Source organism: Stegodyphus dumicola, chromosome 3, assembly GCF_044657685.1.
Source record: "Stegodyphus dumicola isolate Sdum_Otavi_A_Nest chromosome 3, ASM4465768v1".
NCBI lineage: Eukaryota > Metazoa > Arthropoda > Arachnida > Araneae > Eresidae > Stegodyphus > Stegodyphus dumicola.
Genome location: NC_140770.1, coordinates 136,804,069 through 136,819,704, shown reverse-complemented (window position 1 = coordinate 136,819,704; position 15,636 = coordinate 136,804,069). Strand labels below are relative to the sequence as shown.

General features: G+C 32.2%; 1 protein-coding gene across 2 annotated transcripts in view; it reads right to left on the bottom strand.

Moving 5' to 3' along the window:
- Positions 1–10,325, bottom strand: part of LOC118205968 (uncharacterized) — a 64,359-nt gene extending 54,034 nt beyond the window's left edge. For both annotated transcript variants that reach the window (XM_085813345.1, XM_085813346.1), the window contains exons 1-3: positions 10,057–10,325; positions 7,420–8,341; positions 949–1,014 (exon numbers count right to left, since the gene is read on the bottom strand). In XM_085813345.1, coding sequence (XP_085669471.1) covers positions 949–1,014; positions 7,420–8,298 — 945 coding nt within the window. In that variant the 5' untranslated portion in view covers positions 8,299–8,341; positions 10,057–10,325. The remainder of the gene's footprint in view (positions 1–948; positions 1,015–7,419; positions 8,342–10,056) is intronic.
- Between the last annotated feature and the right edge of the window lie 5,311 nt (positions 10,326–15,636).

Genomic DNA, 15,636 nt, shown 5'->3' with positions numbered 1-15,636 from the left:
TTCTGCAGTATTTGCAAGATACCCTGGATGTTCCCATGTCGACCAGAACCATTTCCCGTCAATTGGTTGAACGTGGCCTGCACTCACGGCGTCCATTTAGAAGATTTAGAAGACTGACATTGACCCCACACCACAGACGGCAACATCTAGAATGGTGCTGGAATGGAGCGATGTGGATGACAGAATGGCAAAATGCCATGTTCTCAGAAGAGTCACGCTTCTGTTTATCCAGTGATAGTCGCCGCATGCATGTGTGGCATCGACATGGAGACAGATCTAATCGGGCAGCAACTGTGGAACGCCCCACCGCACGACAACATGGCATAATGGTTCGGGGCGCGATTGCCTATGATTCCAAGTCACCTCTAGTTCGTATTCAGGGCACTACTATGACGGCCCAACAATACTTAAATAATGTACTGCGACCGGTGGCAATCCCGTACCTTCAGGGGCTGCCTAATGCAATTTTTCAGCAGGATAACGCCTGACCACACAGTGCTCGCATCTGCCAACATGCTCTTGCAAGGTATAAAGATGCTTCCCTGGCCATTGTACTCTCCTAACCTGTCACCAAACGAACATGTGTGGGATGTGATTGAACGCCGTTTGCAAACTCTGACCCTGCCTCCTTCAGAAGACGAACTGTGGCAAATGGTTGAAAGGGAATGGAGAGCCATCCCTCAAGACGCCAACCACACTCTTACTGACTGTATGCCAAGACGTGTTTCTTCGTGCATCGCTGTCCGCGGTGGTCCTACATCCTGCTGAGCCGACACCGTTCTCGCTCTGTATTCTGACTATCATTTTGAAATAAAAATCACTTATTGTCGCTTGCTGTCTCTATCTTTTTTCCAAATTTCATTACTTTCTGACCACTCCTTCTTGGTGTTGCATTTTCAATGTCGAGCAGTGTATACTGCTTAAAGAAAAGCATTACTGCAAACTTACCAGGTGGTCTTGTTTTGTAGTTCGACAGAAGTGAAACACAGGAGATGAAGCTCTTCCATTTTCAATCTACAAAATAAAAACAAATTATTCACTTTGGAAAGTTAGAAGGCCAGAGAGGTGGGATAAATTATCCACATGCGTAAAAATATATTTTTTAAATTATATATAAATATTAAAATACATTAATATATTTTTTAAAGTTTTTTTTCTCATACCTTGGAAAGAAATTAATATATAATTTTCTTCTTTAGCATAAAATGTTAACAAAAATGCATTTCATAATAAAAAGTTTGAAACTGCAATTTTCCGTGCATACAAACAGAAAAAAATACGAAAAGCAATTTCTTTTACCTCTTAATTTAATAGATTCATTACAACTTTGCCAGAGATAAGAGATTAGATGCGTTAAAAATGAAACTTGTTCTATAGGTACACAATATGGTCTACAGACGAAAATATAAAATACTCGCACAATTTATTTTACATCTCATTCTTGAAAGATTAAATAGATTTTTCAATTAACAGAAATAAGAAGCATTATTAAGACTGACTTTAACAGACTTTTAAACACAATCTAATTAACATTAAAATTATTACTATATAAAGTGATAAATATATACTGTATTTAATTATCATATATGTGCATACATAATAATGTAAAATTTGGCCTTTGTTTTGGGTATTTTAAAGAAAAAAGGCACTTTTACCTTTTTTTTTTTTTTTTTTTTTTGATAAAACGGATTTCATTCCTATTAATATCTGCTATTTAAAATAAGAATGCCCACTAAAATCTAGACGTAAACTTATATTTATAGGAATTAATTATCACAAGTGGTCGTATGTAAATAAATTTAGCAAATAACGATATTTTTTTTTTAAATTCGGTAAAAATATATTTACGGGTATCCTTTGGCGAAAATTCGCAGCACATAGATACTGAGTTTGTGCAAGTTGAATTGTTATTTTGGCTTTGTGTAGTGACGATTTTAGCGCTAAAACCTGCCGCTACAAAAAGACAAAATAACAAGTCAAAGAATTGCGCAAACTCGGTACTCATGAACACACTGACCTATTTTCACTTTAAAAAATATCAGAGAATTGCACAAACTTGGCATTGTGTAATACCTCACCTTTGTTCATGTACGCATTGATATATTTTCAATTAAAAAGTCAAAGGAGCACCCAATTCTAGGTAAAAGTATATTTATGGAACATTCAACAGTTCAGGTTACCATAAATGAAACAACTTGGTGATAAATGAAACAACAACTTCGTGATAATACAAGAGACCCCTTCAGTCTACTCTAACCAAGAATTCCACTATAATATCAAAATCTGATCCAAAATATGACATATGCTTTAAAATCAAAATTAAACAAATTTTAAACTCTATGATAAATATTCCAATGCTTTGATCCTTGTGATCATTTGAAAACTATCTGAATACAGTCAAAAGTCATTAATTCGGACACCCATAATCCAGAGCTCAAAGCTACAAACTTTCTGCGCATGCGTCACTGCCTTTACAGCTGCGAATATGCGTCTGCGCGTGCGCACAATACGTTTACAAATGCGCGTTCAATGTATAACAGACGGCATAAGCTAAGCTAAAATTATCTAATTCAGTTAATGTTGAAGATTGCGTTGTTCCTTAATCTTCGAATTGGATTCGGCTTATTATTTTTTGCAGACTGTTAGAGCAATTTTATAAAAGTAAGCTTGAACTTTCGATTATGTCAAATAGAATGTCTGATATATATTTACTAATATGTAAAGGGTCTACAAAGCGAAACTACATTTCCAAGTCCATTAAACAAAAAGTGGAATTGCTGCAAAAAAATGGATAAAGGCATATCTTTTGTTTATCTAAACTTTGTTTATCTTTAACGCAGCGTCGCGCAATGAATTGGAAGTTGATCTGTCAGCACTATCCTTATCTTCAGGGCAGATGTTTTTATTTTATTTGGCTTATAATTCCTTACTAAATGTAGTATTTCATCTCGATGTACTCCATCTTTGATATGATTTAAATCAAATTCCTTGTCATTATAATTCGCTTCCGATTGCAAAGAAAGTGACAGAGGTTATTGAAAACGAAAAAATTTCGATTGACAAATTAGTCGGTATTTCTCGACACAGCAATTATAGGACTTGAACAGCGGAACTTTGTAACTGAACAAGAAATTATGTCTGTTTATAGAATTAAAGAGAATGTATCATCACATAAAAAACAAAGCAACTTAAACAACTTACATTGAAAGAAATGTTTAATAAAGTAAACAAATAACTATTAAGCTTTTGTTTTTTGTAAATTTTGATACCCTTTAGATCATAATTGTTCTTTATTTCATAAATTATGGTTTCATATTTTTAATTTTATAATTTCTGCATGCCATCTTACCAGATTTAAACTGATGATCTATAATCCGGAATCGTCGAAGTTCCAACGAGCCCGGATTAACAACTTTTGACCGTATAGTAATAACAAAAGTATATCACTACAGAATTAAAGTAAAAACTCTCACTAATATTTACCTCCTTTACATGCACAAAACTTCAATTAACTATCAAAGTACTGATTCAAGTAATAATTACATAAAACCACAGCTAACACAATAAGTGCTTAGCAAAACGTGTAAAGTATACTACATACTGGAGGTGAAGGATAAATTGTTGAAGAAATGCTTATCACGAGTGAATATGCTAATCATTTTTGTTATTTACTCTGAAAAATAAGAACTATAATTTCTCTGGTTACACCTTCTTAATTATCAAAATCATAGCAACCCTTAAATATAAGCTAAAGACAAATGACATAGAGATCATAGCTACACACAGTTAATATTTTACAAGAATTTTCAGAGCTGATATTGCAAGTTCATTTATATAAACACCACATGCAGTATCCATTACTTACTGGGGGGGAAGGAAGATAATGTTGTTCAAATTTAAATTCACGCAACCTATGCCAAAAAAAAAAAAGGGACAATGCTATACAGTACAAAGTCCGTAATCCGGACTCGTCGGGATTTCGGCGATTCCGGATTATGGATCATCGATTTAAATCTGGTAAGATGGCATGGAGAAATTATACAATTAAAAATATGAAACCGTAATTTATGAAATAAAGGGCAATTACGATCTAAAGGGTACCAAATTTACAAAAAAAAGCTTAATATTTATTTGTTTACTTTAGTAAACATTTCTATCAATGTAAGTTGTTTAAGTTGCTTTGTTTTTTGTGCTAATACTTTCTCTTTAATTCTATAAACAGACGTAATTTCTTTTTCAGTTACAAAGTTCCACTGTTCAAGTCCTGTAATTGCTGTGTCAAGAATACTGACTAACTTGTCAATCGAAATTTTTTCGTTTTCAGTAACATTCTCTGTTACTTTCTTCACTATCGGAAGCGTGCATGGGTAAACGCTTTACTGGCTTTATGCGCATGCGTAGCAGACGCGCGCATCAAACACGCATGCTTAAGTTTGTTGCTTTGAGGTCCGTATTATAGATCATTCCAGATAATGGACGTCCGGATTATGGACTTTGTACTGTATTTCTCGTTCTACTGGACCGATTGTCGAAATTTAACTTTCCAGCACGACTTAGGATACATATTAGATTTATATACAGTCAAAAGTCTTTAATAAGGACTCGTCAGGACTTTGGCGATTCCAGATTATAGATCATAAATTTAAATCTGGTAAGATGGCACGCAGAAATTATAAAATTAAAAATATGAAACCGTAACTTATGAAATAAAAAACCGTAACTTATGAAACCGTAACTTATAGCAGTTATAATTTAAAGGGTATCAAAATTTACAAAAAAAAGCTTAATATTTATTTGTTTACTTTATTAAACGTTTCTTTCAACGCGCGCATGCATAAAGCATACATTACACATAGTCGAAATTAGAAAATTGCAACCAGAAAACTATTCGATGTGCATTCGTGATATTTATAATGACGAGGAATTTGATGTAAATCATATCAAAGACGGAGTACATCGAGACGAAATACTACATATAATAACGAATTATAAGCCGAATAAAATAAAAACATCTGCCCTGAAGATAAGGATAGTGCTGACAGATCAACTTCCAGTTCATTGCACGCCATGACATCCCCCCCATCCTCAGAGCAGCGTGAAATTGATAAACAGATTTCGGAATGGTTAGAGAAACAAAGGCCATGCCTTCATCCATTTTTTGCAGTAATTCCACTTTTTGTTTGATGGATATCGAAACATGCTTTCGCGTTGTAGATCCTTTGGCAGCTCCAGAATCGAAAATTCTTTTTCACATAATCGAAAGTTCAAGCTTACTTTTATAAAATTGCTCTAACGGTCTGCAAAAAATAATAAGCCGGATCCAATTCAAAGATTAAGGAACAACACAATCTGCAACATTAACTGAAATAGATAATTAGATAATTTTAGCTTACCTCATACCATCCATTATACATTAAATGTGCATGCGTAAAGGTATATGCGCATGCGCAGAAAGTTTGTAGCTCTGCGGACCAGATTATAGATCGTTCCGGATTATGGACATCCGGATTAAAGACTTTTGACTGTATAGCATTGTTTTTATATAGGTATTTTGACACAAAATCGGATTTTTTCTGAAATAACATACAAATTTTTTCCCATATTTCGATTCTAGGACTCAAATTTTTCCAAAGTGCTAAGTTTTGTAAAAATCCCAAGAGTGGTTTTTAAAAAGTTAGCTTTTAAAATTTGACCTCCTTTGTGTTAATTGAATATTTATATATTTATTGACATCTCTTTTGTTTTTATTAAAAACTTATTAAATGTTTCCTTTCACATTTCGAAATTTAGATTCATTCAAAATTAAATTCGCCCGTTTATTAAGATTTATTTTTAAACTCTGCACTTTAAAAAAATGTTCGCAAATTTTTTGAAAAAAAAAAAAAATGAATTACAACCTATAAAAGTTTTACTCTCGTCTTAAAGTAGATGTACTTCTAAGTATACCTATAAAAAATTAGTTTTTTTATTCAGAATTTCCCAAGATATACGTGAATTTACATACTGGCACATTTTGAAATTTGGCATTTTTGTTATAAGCAATAATAAGACCAAATGTGGTTTATGCACATTGTTAAAATTATTTCAAGGTTATAAACGATGACCTTTTTTCAACTCGCGTAGAATGAAAAAAAAGGAAAGGAAAATAGGTTGCTATAAATTAAGAAGATGGCTAAGTGAATTATTCTTATCACAACTGAAAAAAATTGACAAAGATAAATTTTTTTAATTTCTCATCAAAATTACAAAATTTAATGTGTAGGCATAATTTGAGTCATAGAATTAAAATATGGAAAAAAACTGGTATGTTATTTCAGAAAAAGGTCAGATTTTGTGTCAAAATACCTACATTAGAATAATGATTTATATAAATCTAATACACATCCTAAGTCACTCTCTCGAGATATGGAAAACGCAAGTTAAATTTCGACAATCGGTCCAATAGCATGGGAGAAAAGTCCCACTTTCTTTTGTGCATGGTGTGCATATTTATATTATTACAATTCACACAGGGAAATTTAAACTACTGAAATTTTTCAATACCAAAATAGGTTTTGTAGGTATCTTCACATATTACATGCAATAATTGCCATGTGCATAACACACTGCACTGTACATATCAAACGGTAGAAAATTATATACAGCATGAATTAAAATTACAATTAAACATATTGATAATATTTTAAATTAGAAACAACATCAATTGCTTAGAATGTCATACTTTATTAAAGAAATTCCCGTCTCACCCCACCTCCTGTATATGGATATCTAGTAAATATTTAATTAAAATGTATGTAACATCTAAGGAATTATATTTTTTTCTGTGTAAGCTAGAAAGAATTCTTCCTAGCATTGCAATGACCAGATGCTATCCTGCTTTATTTTATGTGCGAAAATTAATAAGCTTTATATACATTTATAAAAATGAAACAATCATGTTATAATTTTTTTTTCAGTTGAAATACCTATTAAAAATTTTTCCCATTTCTTACACATATTTCATCAAAAAATTTTATCCATTAAATAATTAACAATTTTAACAGCACCAAAAGATAACATGCGATTTCCAGATAAGAAGTTACTAAACACTACAAAAAGGGAGGAGAACATCACAAAATTTTTTCGAGAATATAATATTGTTAATAACATTCCTGCATGCACCACAATCTATTCAACAAGCATACATACATCACAAAACACTTCAAAAATATATTTTATTTTCCATTTCAAAGAAATAAAATTTTCATGGCATTTTACCAAGACAATGCTAAAGAGTTACTGTCAGAATAATAATTAACATAACTATATCAAGAAATATTTCTATATAAAAAAACAGAAACAAAAAATTTACACCGAAAATTTTTTCAAAACTACAGTTACACCATGCAGTGTAATCCATGCAGATTTTCCTTTTACTACCTGGCTGAAATTGGAAAATGCATTGTTGGAAGGTTTATAATACGTTTTCAGACACGATTCACTTTTAAATGCACAATATCCTGTATTTAGAGAATGCATAGATGAGGCTTGCTGCTTGTTACGTTTTGACAGGCCCTTCAGCAATTGTTTCAAGTTTTCAAATCTCCTTCTTGGCGACAGATGGAAAAAAATTGAGCTTTCCGATTTGCACTTTGTAGAATCTTTCTGCCTTTTTTGAGTAATGCCATCAGTTACATAGGTGGAGGAAGAAAAAGAATTGCACTTTGGTGATGGAAAACTTCCATCTTTCCTTTTATTACTTAATGCACAATTGCAAACTTCATTACTAGTATTATTATAAAGGTCTTTGAGAGATGTAAAATGCTGTGCTTTACTTCTCACAGCCAACTCCAAAGAGTTATCACTTCCTCCAAATGATCCATCATCATTGTCATGAGGTGAAAATTCTATTACAATCCATGGGTTTTTCAGATCGGAAGAATTCCTATAAAATTTTGGTCTCAGTTTACGAAAAAAACTGGATAAACTAGAGCTTCTAGTCTTTCTTGTTGGCATACATGAATTAATACTGTTGCTTATAGGTAAAGTTGAATACTTTTCAATTTCTATTTTCTTTGGTGTACATGGTGTACTATTGCATGGTATACGTGAAGATCTCTGGTTTTCATTACATGAATAATTTTCAAACGATTTTCTGGATCCAGAAAGTGAAGTATTTGTAACAGCTTCAAAGTAGCTAACAGAACGGAAATGGTTAAAGGATTCACTTATCTGCAGTGATGTAAATGATGCACTGTAAGGTTTATTCTTACATTCAGATCTAAGGTTCATTGACATGCTGCGACTCATTTTCAGCATTAAAAAGATTTAAATTATTTCTTTAAATATGATAGGATACCACCTGAAACAGAAATTAGATAATTTTATTGTAATGAAAACACAATTCATCATACACATATTCATAAACAATCATGAAAGATAAAAGTACATAGACTTAAGACTGTAGAGTAACTACAGTAAAACTAGAAACACAATGTTAAGCATATGCCTACATTTAAAATGAAAAAAAGAAAACAAAAAGCTATTTCTGGATTTAAGGTCAAATTCATATAAATATTTCTTTTTTAGTTTTTTGAAGTTAATAACTTCCTACACTATGAAACAGTAATTTTTTCAATTAAATAATAAAGAAAACAGATTATTGTTCTAATATTCAAATAAATAAAAATTAACATTTACAAAATTAAATCATTATTCAGTATTAATATCAATATAAACTGACAATACATTTTGAAGTGCAAACTCATTTTTAGAGAATAACCAAATATAATCTATGACAATGCAATTAAAACTAAATTCTCATAGGATATGGTATATGAAAATGACATAGTTAATTCGGCAAATACAAGAATTTCTTTCAACTTCATTTAAAATCTTAGCCTAAAGTAGCTCATTTGTCACTGTCTGCAAACATAAACGCTAAGTACTTTTAAATATCTAAATATTTAAGACCTTAATAAAGGACAGACTGAAAGTCTTTCAAATTCTATACTTCTAGTCTAGAATTCAAGTGCTTACAATGAAAAATACAAACTAAAACATAACAAAAGAATAATTCAATATTATTCACAAATAATAAGAACATGACAGAAAAAAGAAAATTTAAAACTTACCTAAATTGAAAACAAATATATCCAAATGTATAAGAAGGATGAACTAAATAAAATTAGAACTGAAAATAAAAAAAGTTTTACACACAGATGAATCTCAAAACCATGCTTTAAATAATCATGCCTGAGGCTACAAACAAATACTTTCATACTAAAATATTACATTTTTAGACAAAATGTAGATAAATGAAGATTTTCGAAAACTAATTTAATATGATAAAATGCAAAGCACCTCATCTGAATAAACTACATCAGAGCACTATAACTAATATTAAAACAAATGCCTAACATATTCACACTCTGAAAAGATAAAATAATAAAGAATGCAGGTATAAAGAAAAATATGTAGAAACATGGCGAAAATTTTCTGATACAACTTTTTATTCATTTTAGATGCAAAACGTGAAATAATATTAATGAAGTCATCATGAGTTTCGGAATGACTTTTCCAAATAACGAGAGCTATAACGGCGTAAACATGTCTTCTCATACCACAGAATCGGTCATTTACTTAATATATTTCTGCCTCTCAACCACAAAATTAGTACTTTTCAATAGATATATTATAAGAAATCTGTGCTGACAAATTTATGTTTGTTTAAACAAATTTAAATAAACATAAATTGAAAATTCACTTCATCTTACGCAGCAGCTGCTCTTTAAATATATTGTTACATATTAACATTAAGGACACATTTAGAGTCTTCAAACAATCATAAGAAGCATCTGCAAAAATATCCATGCAAAAGATCCCTTTAATAATAAATGCAACGCTACTGAATGAATTACTCGAAAAATGAGCGAAAATGATTGCATATAAATAGAAGGTTTATGACAAGATGTCCGATAAATATATTTTACTCATTTAGCTGAGAATGACAAGCTATTATCAAGAAAAATATCAATACTCTCAACAAATTTATCCCACTAATTGGCACGTATTTACCTTAAAAACATCACGAATATCCAATTTGAGAAGAAATTCATGTCATGTAGAGCTCATGTTTAGTGCACCGGCTTAACAGTTTTTATTAAAAATTGAGAACTTATTAACATAAGAAGAATTACTCATTTATTCCAGATATCCATTACAGAATGCCGGAGAACAACACTATCATATCTCACATTTTAATTATAAATTGAATATAATGCACGCAGGAGTGGCGCTGACATCAAACCCGTCAAAACTGACGAAAATGTTGAGGTGCGCGAAACTAGAAATGACTACTTCTGGAGCAAGTTTGACATGTTGCCATTTAAAACCGATTAACAAAGAATTTCAAAATTTTATCTTAAAAATTATTACCATTAACGGGGATAAGAATTTAAAAAAAGGAAAAGCATTTTAAGAGTAAACGTTACCTTTTTAAAAGAAGTTTAAGAAAAAAAAAGTTTTAAGAAGCTTTTTCATTGATTAATCAGCGGAGTATTTGGATTAGAAAGAGATAAATAAACAGAAGTGGACAAGAATTAAAAGTAAAACCGTTGTTCCCTTTCCGAATATAAATATTTGCAAAACTGTTTTTAAATTGTCTTTGGCTCAAATTTTTTGATAAAAGCAATAAGAATTCACATTGGTTTAAAAAGAAATCGCGATTTCTTTTTTTTTAAAGTTATTTTAATGCTTTCATAGTTTTAATTTAATAATTTCCTCTCGGTTTCAAAAGTTCACATCAAAATAATTGCTAATACAATAAGAAGTCGAATAGCATGTTAGCTTTTTCTGTATTTAAGTTTATCACTCATAAGGTGTTTTTAAAAAGTAACAAACGTTTATTAAAAGACAAATATAAAATGTGCTCGTAACTTATTAGACCTACACTTAAACTTATTCTTAAACGTACATTTTGTAACAGATGTTTTTAATGCAACCTACATGTCTATATCTTTTAGAATGTCTATAGAACGGCAACCAGAACTAGCCGCTGCAAAATATCAGTAGATATTCCTTTTAATAATAATAAATAATTTACAATCATGCTTACATTCGGCAATCCAGACTTTTCAGTTGCCCTTTTAATTGTACAACATTACGCATCTGTATTTCAGCATTAAGCATACATTACGTTCATCGTTCGTTACGCACATTATATCGTTACATTATATATCATCATTATATACGGTACATTTCGCTCACTATGTACATTACATAAGTACATTATGTTCATTGCGCACATTACAAAATTGTTACTTAAATTACAACGTTACATTACATACATTAAATTCCTTTCATCGCTACATGACATCGTTTGCTAAGTATATTTCATCTTTACATTCATCACCTACTTTAAATAGTTTTATTACATAGTTCATTAAGCACATTACATCGTTACATTCATGATACCGTTACATTAAATTCACATCGTTAAGTACATTAAATCGTTTCTTAGGTATATTGCTCAATTTTGTATTTTATATCATTATTTTAGGTTGATTACATCATTATATTACATCTTTCGTTACGCATATTACATTATGTACTTTACATCGTCACATTACGTATATATTATATTACACAATATTGCACTTCAACAGTCTATTACACTGAATGGAAAACTACAATAAATACAATAAATAATAAATTAACCTATTATATTTTCATAATAATTTACGTATGAAAATATTTTAATGCGTATTTGTTTGTTATTTTATTAGCTGCAGATCAGTATTAAAATATCTTTCTCTTGCAATTTGAATACAAAATAAAAATAAAAATTAAAATTAAAATTAAAAAATCAAAGAACATTGCACTTTTAAAAGTTATTATCATTCAAATTGGCAAGAGCTGTGAAAGATCTGTCTTCAACTTCTATACATATTTTTCACAATTCCAACTCCCTTTCTTCTCTAAATCTCTGTTCTTCAAGCGCTTCTTTCTGTATTATTTCTTCCAGCTCTTTTTTCTTTTTTTCCTTGAATACTAGTTTTCAGTCATTCGTTAACACAATTCTCATCGTACCCCTTGCGTTACAAAATTATTTTCTTCAAGTCACACATTTTATGACTATCCGTAAAATTTTTTCTCTATTCTTCTATTAAAACTTTAAAATCATACTTATTCGCTTTCCCAAACATAGACATTTTGAATTTTTAAATTAATTTTCTATAAAATAACTAAATATTGGTGTTTATTCTAATAGTATTTGTTAGAGCAACTTATAAAGAAGAGTATTTTCTGAATAGCATTAACCTTATGCTCTAATATGGCAGCAATTCAGAATATAGCTTCGTTCAAGTTTCTTGAATAATTAAATATATTCATCATACGAATAAAAATAATTTTTAAACACTTCTACGCACCTGCAATTTGTTAAAATTGATTTAGTGAGACTTAGACATATTATAGTAATGTAATGACTTAGACATATTATTGTAATGTACACTGCTGGCCACCCAAATTGCAACAACAAGAAAAACAAGAGATATCACAAAAAAATTTATTTAGAAGATAACATGTTGATCAAGTATCAAATGATTAAATATATAGACTTCTGTGGAGTGTGGTTCCTTCCAGAATCAGTAGCCAGAGTAGCCGCCATTGTTGGAGATCACCGCTCCCACACGCCTTGGCATTGATTCAAGGATACTTTGGATGTGTTCTTGGGGTACAGCAGACCAAGCAGCTTCCACACGTTGCCAAAGTTGATCTGGTGTAGAAGCTTGGGATGTAATCTGGGTCAATCGTTCAGCAACCATGGACCACGTTTTCTATCGGCGAAAGATCCGGCCAGGGAAGCAATTCGACTCGGCGATTGACGAAGAACCCTTGGAATCAATGCGCGTCACGTGTGGTCGCGTATTATCCTGTTGAAATATGCTGTGGGAAAGCCCTGAAGGTAAGGAAGGACAACTGGCTCCAACACCTCGGAGATGTAGCGCTGGCTGTTTAAAGTACCGGAAATGTTTACTAGAGGAGTGCGATAATGACATCCAATACCGCCCCATACCATAATACCCGGTACAGAACCAGTGTGGCGGTGCATAATGCAGCTGTTCAGCATCCTCTCTCAGCGGTGTCTCCAGACTCGAATCCGACCATTGTGGTATTGCAGACAGAAGCGTGACTCGTCAGTAAAGACAGTTTCATTCCATTCTGACATCCACATCCTTCTTTCATCGTACCATTGGCGGCAGAGACGTCTGTGGTTCTGTGTCAAGGGTAGACGAAGCAATGGACGTCTTGCGAACAGACCACTCTGTTGTAAATGTCGTCGAATGGTACGCGCAGACACTGTATGATGCGTTACAGACTCAATGTGCTGTGCTATGGTTCGTGATGTGACTGAGCGATCTGTCACTGTCATGCGCACAATGTTCCTGTCATCACGTGAAGTGGTGCACTGAGGTGGATGTGATCGAACACGTCGGTCAGTCGTACTCTCCTGCATCCAAAGGTCATGTTCGAGAATAAAAGTACTCATGAAACACAAACACTAAGATTTAATGGACTGTAGCTTTATTCCTGTTTGGATGGACACTCTTGCCATCGCATAGGTGCACCTCCCAGCACGCAATCAAGCACAATAATGGCCGCTAGCTAACCACGTTGTCGATTTCTCTCATCGTGGTTGCCAGATCACTTCTGCCTTAACATACCGCCCGGGTTGGGCATTTGTTACATAGTTAACAATGACCAAAATTAAACAGTTTTAAATCACCATATAGTCCAAATCATATATCACAAAATTTAAATTGATACACATGAACAAAAGCAATAAGCATAATTAACCACAGAACATGAAATGCACAACATCTAAATTAAAATACAAAGCATATATAATAATTTTTTGAACTCAGGAAATATGCATGAAATTATGTAACATCTACTGGTAGTACAGCTAATTTAGTTATTGGTCTTTTTAAAGAACCTGACTTGGTTTTTACAATACAAACTCTAATTTTTGTATCCTTACCATAAACTACCTCTTCTATTTTACCCAGTAACCAAGTCGAAATGAGCATGTTGTCTTCCTTTACTAAAACTATAGTGCCCTTTTTAACGTTATATTTAGAGAAATACCACTTAAATCGTTGCTGTAAATGACTGATGTAATCATTTTGCCACCTTTTCCACAAATATTGCGTTACTTTAGTAGTGCGCTGCCAGCGCTTTAAAGAACTATCAGAAAAATCCGTAAAACCAGGCTCTGTTATTGATGTTAAAGGTCGCTCGACTAGAAAGTGTGCGGGTGTAAGAGCTTCTAAATCATTGGTGTCATTTGACAAAGGGCATATTGGACGTGAATTTAAAATTCCTTCAATCTGGTTCAAAATTGTAAGAAACTCCTCAAATGTAAAAATCATAAGAAACTCCTCAAATGTAAAAATCAATCTCCCAACTGCACGCTTAAGATAAAACTTAAACGACTTAACACCTGCCTCCCAGATACATCCAAAGTGAGGAGCCCTGGGAGGGATAAACTTCCAATGAATTCTTTCAGATGTCAGATATTTGGTTAAAAATTCATCAGGGTATTTCAACAAATTGTAAGGTCGCTTCAATTCATTGCTAGCCCCAACAAAATTTCGAGGGTTATCGCTAAATAAGGTTGCGCATTTACCCCTTCTAGAAATAAATCGCTTCAAAGCAGCAATAAATGATTCTGTAGACAAATTTGAAACGATCTCGAGGTGGACTGCACGAGTCAAGAAGCAAACAAAATTTGCAACATAAATCTTGTGCACTACGCTCTTCTTTTGAGTTGTATACTTTATACCGAAAGGACCACAAAAGTCAACACCAGTATGGTTAAAGGGAAAGGATGGATTCAGTCTCTCTAATGGTAAATTTCCCATCTTTTGATCCAGCAATGCTGGTTTTACTTTGGCACACGTAACACATTCTCTTACTATCTTTCTAGCAAGATTACGCCCACTTATCGGCCAAAATTTTTGTCTAACACTATGCAGGAGCGCTTGTGCTCCAGTATGAAAGTTTCGAATATGATAGTGTAACATAATTGAATGAGTCAGTTTATGATTTTTTGGCAGGACAGCTGGGTGCTTTGTGTTAAAGGGTAAGTTAGCTTTCTGCAGTCTACCACCTACTCTAATAACTTGAGATTCATCTAGAAAGGGACATAAAAATTTTAACTGACTATTTTTACATACTTCCCTTCTCTTACTTAAGTTCTTGAATTCTTCGGGAAAGTTTTGACATTGGACTAAGGAAAGTAATTTATTTTCGCTTAACGAAACCTCATCTACTGTCAGATGACCTACTTGTTTTTCCTTTGATCTACAATTTCTTATAAATCTTAAAACATAAGCAAAAACATTAATTAATTTAGCATAACAATTAGTAATACTAAAAACATAATCCAAAAGAGAATTTTTAACAGTTACGGTAAAATTTACATTAGAAATAAGTTTCAGTTCGCGCACATAGTTCTCATTTGAATTTTCAAAGTTATTATTAACACTATAATTAATGACCTGTTGATGCAGAAAATGTGGTCCTTGAAACCACAAAGAGTTGTCAGCAATAATTTCCGGTCTCAGACCGCGAGAAATTAGGTCAGCGGGA